Source organism: Cyprinodon variegatus, unplaced genomic scaffold (assembly GCF_000732505.1).
Source record: "Cyprinodon variegatus isolate N-32 unplaced genomic scaffold, C_variegatus-1.0 Scaffold700, whole genome shotgun sequence".
NCBI classification, from domain to species: domain Eukaryota; kingdom Metazoa; phylum Chordata; class Actinopteri; order Cyprinodontiformes; family Cyprinodontidae; genus Cyprinodon; species Cyprinodon variegatus.
Window position 1 is genome coordinate 281,375 of NW_015151153.1, and position 7,422 is coordinate 288,796.

Sequence of the window (7,422 nt, forward strand, 5' to 3'; positions counted from 1 at the left end):
AAAAGTACAGCCCGAACCCGCCCGAACCCGGCAGGACCTCTCGGGTCCCGTCGGGTTCGGGCTAATATTCCCTGCTCTACCCTGGGCCTCCTCCCGGTAGGATGTGCCTGGAACAGCTCAGAGGGAGGCGTCCAGGGGCTATCCGAAAAAGATATCTAAACTGACTCCCGAGCTCCTCATCCTATCTCTAAGATATATCCCATCTTTTCCTGCTTGTATCCATGATCTCGTGCTTTTGGCCGTGATCCATATTTAATCACCTAAGACTAAGGGTAGGAAGGTAGACCCACCGGTAAACCAAGAGCTTTGCCTCTCTGCTCAGCTCTGACTTCACCACAACAGACCATTCTCCCCTAAATCTGAACAGGAACCCAAGATACTTGAACTCCTCCACTTGAGGAAGGAACTCTCCTCCAACCTGGAGGGGACTGTCAACTTTTTCCAGTTGAGAATCATGGACTTGGAAGAGATGATTCTCATTACACTTGGCTGCAAACCGAGGTCCTAGCAGGAGGGAGCCAGCAGAACCAGATCATCTACAGAAAGCAGAGACGAGATCCACTGCTCCTCCCACCAGACCAGAGATGCTGTCCATAAAGGTTATGAACAGGAGCGGTGACAGAGGGCAGCCCTGCCAGAGTCCAACATGCTCTGGGAACAGATCTGACTTAAAGCCAGGCTCCTGCTCCACTTGCATAGAGTTTATCTTTATTGTCTTTATTGTTGTGTTTCATTAACAGGCTACAGATTGCTGCAGACCAAGTTAACCCCCCACCCACCCACCTCCTTTTATCACCCTTAATGAATGCAGGACCAAAGCTAAAAGTCAGTTTCAGAAATTGAATTGAAGTTCTTACTGAAGGCTGGAATCATAGATGAAATGAGGCAAACTGATTCAGACACTTTGATCAAAACATTCATTATAATTCCGGGCATCAGGTTTATGTCAGAGTCATGCTGATTTAATAAACGCTGGCTGATCTCCCCTCCGCATACCTAACACTCTTTTTATGATCCAGATCAATTGACACTCAAATTGACATTTGTGATAATATCAGGAGCTGATCCACCGTTCCAACACGTCAACACCAACACTCACCCAGACCCAGGAAGCAGAAGACCCACTGTGCCACGGCGGCAGTCTGCAGCCTCCTTTGGAGGGGCACGTTCACAGGCGCAAAATCGATTTTCATTTTTCTGTGAGTGGAAAGGCAAACTGTTACGCTGCTGAAGAGACTAAGAAAGACAGCAAATGGAAGGAAAGTCCAAAGTCTATAAAAGTTTGCTTTTCTTACCTTTCTACCATCCTCTCCTGTGGACTGTTGGCTTATCTTGACTCAATAGGCTGTTTGATTTCTCAGAACTTAGCAGCTACATCTGACCTTTCACCCAGAGGGGCAGCGAATGCTCGGATGCAGAGCAATGAATGGATGTGAAATTCTGATTATACCACCATTAACTCCCTGCAGAGACGTTAAAGGATTGTGTCAGATCATACGAAACGTTGCTCTTTATGATTGTAAATGGAGCCCAGCTGATTGAGCAACAACGCAAGAGTTTCTCACTGTAACACAGTGATAAAGGTCATTAGCAGAGGGCTGGCACATTTCTTATCACACTATGATGCTATCAGCACTGAAAAAAACGTCTTAAATGTTGCTACAGGCCTGTTAGGAGGTGAAATGAGAAAAGAGAAACATTTGTTAGATGAGATGAGTGAAGGGGGCCATTAAAGCTGATGGATGTGGTCGTTTTTCTCTTGGTCAATTCTCAGATAATTAATTGATCCACAGATTTAGAAAAGAATAGAATACCGTGATTAAGACTGTGTATATTTATTTCTTTATTTTCATTTAATTTTTCACTTGTCAGGTTGGGGTTTGAACTGCTCACTCTCCTAAGAATATCTCAAGTCTCAACTAAGTGCGGAGCCCATTCCCCCCGTCCTGCCCCCCCTTCCGCTGGCTGACGCTGGGGCTCACCGGTGCAGTGGTGGTGCTTGTTGTTTGGAGGTGGATGCCCGGGTGGCTACTGGCTTATCCTGGCGGCAGCTCCACAGGGCCTGGCCCCCCGGGGCCCAGTCGGGGGTCCCGCCGGCTGGCAGGGCGCCCCTGGGGACTCTGGCCCATGGCCGGATCCACTTCAGGGTGGCTAGCTGCTGGCAGAGCCCGTGGCCTCATCCCTGCGGCTCCTGAGGGCCCTGGTATAGAGGTGGATGGGGGTTTTCTTGGGGGCCATCTCTTCGCCTCCCTTGGTGGGGGGGGTCAGATTTCCTGGGTTGACCCCTCCCGGGCACCTTTACTCTTGGGATCCCTTTGGTCGTCTGGGGCTTTGATCCCCCGGCACTCGCCTCAGTGCTCTGGGGGGGCGGGTCTTTGGCTCTTCACAACCACTATTGAGCAATTTTCCTTTGGATAAACGTTACATGCACAAGTGCACTCTCACAAACAGCTGCAGGTTCTTTGTTCCAGGTACTTAGAGATTGACTTCCATACAGAAAGCCCATATTCTGATCTTCAACTACCAGAGCATACATGTCAGATTAAATGATACTACTTATACTTCAACGATAGTATCAGGTTGTTATTTTATTGCATCTCTTATACTATATCCGTTGGTTGTTCTGATCTTTTTAGATCTCTTTACATGTAATGAAGCATATTTTTTTTCTGTTTTTCTGTTTTTCCTTTCCTGTTCTACTTACATTGCAGTGTCCATATAATCTGTACAACTCCCTGCATGAATTATAATAAAGCAATTTATATGCATAAATCAAGCGGAACACTATGACCATAGCCTTACTGCTCCACCTGTGAAAGTAAAATCTATTGGGCCCTTTTTGGCATCAAGACAATTATTCTTATTTCCACATCGCCAGACTGGACACTGTTAAAAAAAAAAATAGATTAGAATAGAATAGAAAATCCCTTTATCGTCCTAAAATGGGGAAATTCTGATGTTTACAGCAGCAAAAAGATTATAGAAAGAAATGGTCACACAAATGTGGACCTTGGAGGAGTGTATAAAATAATGTAAAAGTAGAGAGTTTAAAAAATAAATAAATAAAATACTAGACTGTGAAGTGTTTTAACAGTATAAAACTGTGAACCTGGAGAATAAGTAACCATGGACATTTTTACAGTAATGGATATTTTAAAATAGCAGCAACATCAGAGATGTGCAAAATGACAGCAGCATGTTATTTAACTGACTAGGGTAGAAAATGTGCAAAAATCAGCATGAACGTAACAATTTATTGAGGTTATTGAGGTTGTTGGGAACAGTGATAGTTATAAAGTCTTCCAGCTGCTGGGAGGAAGGATCTGTGATAACGCTCCCTGGTGCATTTAGGGTGCAGAAGTCTGTCACTAAAGGAGCTCTCCAGTTCTGCAACAGCTTAATGAAAGGGGTGGGAGACAATATCCAAGAGAGATGTTAATTTCCAGAGGGCATCCAATCACAGATTTTCATGGAGCAGCAGATTAACAGAGTAAAATTAGAAAGTGAACATATTTCTGAGCGCTAACAGTGATAAACAAGCAGTAAGAGGAATCAGACATCATACATGTTCTAATCGTCAGACTGGCCAGACTGATACCAGTACGTCACTTCAAATGAGAAAAAGGAATTTGAGTAACCCATCAGCCAAGGCTTTTCCCTTTGTGTTTGAGGGGACAAATCTACGCATGATCATGAAATAATTTTGTACAAATACCTTTTTTTAAAAAAAAAAAAGAAAAAAAATCAAAGATAAAAAATAACCTTAAGAACATCTATTCTTAAAAAAAAAGTTCTGTGCACAAAAATAGGCTTAATATCTTTTTTTCTTCTTGTGTTGATAGAGAACATAAAAACACACTGACTCTGTCTGGTTTGGTTCTAAATTAAAATTTCAGACAGAATAATATAGATTGAACCAAACAACAGTTCTGCTTAGACAGCAGAATATATCAATGCTCTGGTATTAACAGCATAAAAATTTCTAATTACATTACAATTGACATAGAACTTGAAACATCATCAACATATACATTTAAAATCTAATCAAGAAGGAATATCTGATTCATCATCTGCAATATTCCTGCTGTGTCCATCCCTGTTGCTTTAATTGGAAAGATTGTCTTTACTCTCTAGGTTATCCCTCTGTTAGATGTGTTTATTATTAGAGGTAATGAGCCAGTTTGGAGACAATAAGGAGCAGAAAGAACTGAATTTGGTGTTGAAATGTAGAGAGTAAAAGTTAAAAGTCCTCAGAAGAATAAATACTAAATTATAGATACAAAAAAAAACTACTTCAGTGCAGTAAAGGAGTAGTTATATATTTATAATAAAAGTATAATTCCATTTTTTTTTTTGCATATTTTTTCTGCATATTTTTTCAGAGCCCTCCAGCGCCCCCTGGCGGCCTCCCCATTAAAAGCCTTTTAAAGAACTGCATCTTTTTAAAGTGGAAGGGAACTGAACAGTTTTTCATCATTTCCAGTGAAAGTGTGACATGAGTGCGGCAATAAATGAAAGAGGAGGGTTTGAGTTATCAGCTTTTTATTTAGAAGGACCACAGTTTGTATCCAGGTGAATATTTTTCCATTAACTGGTCTGTTTCTGGAGGTTTCTGGTGTTCATGCTTACATGTCTACAGCTTATTTCCGTGCATCATCATCATATGGACCTCCCTCACTGCTGATGTTGGAACTAAAGAAGATATACATAGAACTGACACATTGTCAATAAGATATAAAATATAAAATATAATATAAATATAATATAAATATAATATAAATATAATATAAAATATGCAGATAATTTTTTTATTGATAACTATCTAGAGGTTTTGGCATGTATTTTTATCGGGCCTCCTTGACATGACATCAGCGCAGTTATAGCCTCAGGTATAGAGAAAAGGCAAGTAGAAAGCCATGAAGTTAACATTGTTCCACAAGACTAGTAGATCAGTGGTTCATAAAGTGCAGGTTGGGATCCCTGACATATAGCTAAAATATATCATAAAACAAATATATATGAAAGATATGAAAAATTTACTATAAAAAGTAGAGGTGATTTTAATCTATTATGTCTAATAGATTATTCAAATATTAGTTACATTACCTAGTAAAATGCACTATTAAATTAAAAAATATATATTTAAAATGAATAAAATCTATTACAAAAAGTATTTTTTTTTTAAAGTATATTAAAAAAAGAAACTTGTTATACTTTTTAAATAGAGTAAAGTAACCACATGGGTTTTTAGGGGGTCACCAGTCTCTTGTATCTTTATTTTTTGAGGTCACACACAGGCTGACATGTTTGGGAACATCTGGAAGGAGGAGCTCTACTCTAAAATGATCAACTGGAGGTTTATCTGGAACCAAACAGCTAAACTTAAACCAATAAAATGAGCATTAGGTCAGCCACATTGACCTGGTCCTCTCCTAAACACATTCGCTTCAGCTTCTTTGTCCTCACCTAACTCTATGCTGGGACTCCTGCCCTACACATGAGGCAGGACTCCCACCTTTGGGTCCTGAAATATTGATAAATGATAAAGCATCATTGAAATGCAGAAATATTTGTTTAAACAGCAAAGCAAGCTATTAACTTACCAACATTTGTCTTGGTAATATGAACTAAGACATTTCATAGAGCTTAAGTCAGGGGTAGGCAATTCCAGTTCCTGATGGCCGGTATCCTGCAACTTTTCGAGGTGTGTTTGGATCAACAGACCTGAATCAAATAATTAACTTATTAAGACGACTCTGGAGGAACTGACTGCCTACTGAAGAGGTAACTCCGCCTTTTGATTCAGGTGTGTTGGACCAGTGATGGATCTAAAAGTTGCATGTTTTCTTTGCCAAAACAAGGCTTGGCTTTGGTCCCCTCTATAAAGCCTCCAACTCAACGCTTTTTTCAGACATTTTGAATTGAAAAAATGTTCCTGGATTGGAAGCGAAACATCCTTAAACTTGGAAACAAAGTCCAGTGGATTGGTTTTTTTTTAAACTTTTTTTGGCATCAACAGAAACGGAGCGTAATTATGAGGGAAATTTTAAATTTACCCCATGGAGCCCGGCCCAGTTTGTTGCACTACTGCCTTGCATCAAAAAGGTGTTAGGTTTGAATCCTGTCCCAGGATTGCATGGAGTTTGCATGTCCTCCCTATGCATGCATCAGTTCAGGGTATTTTGGCTTCTTCTCATTGTTCAAAAACATGTGAAATTGATTGACATTTCTAAGTTTCCCTAATGTGTGTGTTTGCATGGTTATATACCTCTGACCTTTGGTGAACTGGTGAATCCTGTCTTTTGAGCAAGATAAAAAAGAACCTTTAAATGGCATTGAGCATGGGGCAATTAAAAGTATGGTTGAAAATTGGCATATACCGTAGTCCCAGCTTCATTTATTTATGCTAAAATTTCACCCAGCAAAAGAATTTGACCAGAGCTGGAATAAACCATGTTTTGTCTAACCATCACAATTTGAAACCCAATGTCCACACGACTAAAAAGGCCCAAACACCATCAACCAAGAAAAAGCTCCTATTTTAAAGATATTTTCAGCAAAGTGTTTTTCATTGTTCAAATTCAGCTGCTTGACATGGTTCTGCTAATATGCCTAAAAATTGTGGAATCTCTTGGCTAGTTTGTCTCTAAAAGTGACCATAGCTCAATCTTTAATCTGTTGCATTTCATTTAATATACCTGTTATGTTTGTTTTTTGTGAAATGACATTTGATTGGAGACAGAAAAGAAATAAAAATATCTTGCATACTTGCATATTAGCTTTTCATGTTTACATGACAATGCCTTGCAAGGTCATACTTTTTGTACGAGAAAACCCACGTGTGAATTCCCTGTCTGATGTTTCATCAAACCTTGGTCATACTCGTAGTTACAGTTATCTCTTCCATATGTTTTGCCATTAGCCAGCAGCACTCATAAGAAACAAAACTGACTCTTTGAAAAAGATGTCAACCAAAACAGATTTTCAAGTATGGTGTTTTAGGCCTCATTTTAGTATTTCGGTGGAATTTTATTTACCCTATGTGATGAAATGGCAAATCTCTTCAATAATTGACAATAACTTTATCTTTAATTAACCATTCCTCAAGTTATCCACAGACTAAAGGCTGGATACCGTAGACAAAAAACTTATAGTGCCAAAAGGGGGATATGTATGATTTCAACAAAAAGTAGAGACTTAGCTTAAGACAGCAGCAGCCAGTACTCTACACATTCAAAGTGACATAGTTAATTCCAGTGCAATGTGCAGCTGAGCAAAATTAAAAGAAAAACAAGTACATTTAAATAACATTGAGCAAGGGGCAATTAAAAGTATGGTTGAAAATTGGCATATAGTGGTCATCACGTTTGCCTAACACGCAAAAGGTCCCAGGTTCGAAACCTGGCAGAAACAGTCTCCTGG

At 39.6% G+C, this 7,422-nt stretch overlaps 1 protein-coding gene across 1 annotated transcript in view; it reads right to left on the bottom strand.

The window, feature by feature from the left end:
• The window catches only part of mogat2 (monoacylglycerol O-acyltransferase 2), a 15,796-nt gene extending 14,346 nt beyond the window's left edge, over positions 1 to 1,450 (bottom strand). The window contains exons 1-2 of the mRNA XM_015394622.1: positions 1,296 to 1,450; positions 1,100 to 1,197 (exon numbers count right to left, since the gene is read on the bottom strand). Of these exons, the coding sequence (XP_015250108.1) occupies positions 1,100 to 1,197; positions 1,296 to 1,306 (109 nt within the window). The 5' untranslated portion in view covers positions 1,307 to 1,450. The remainder of the gene's footprint in view (positions 1 to 1,099; positions 1,198 to 1,295) is intronic.
• Positions 1,451 to 7,422: the final 5,972 nt, after the last annotated feature.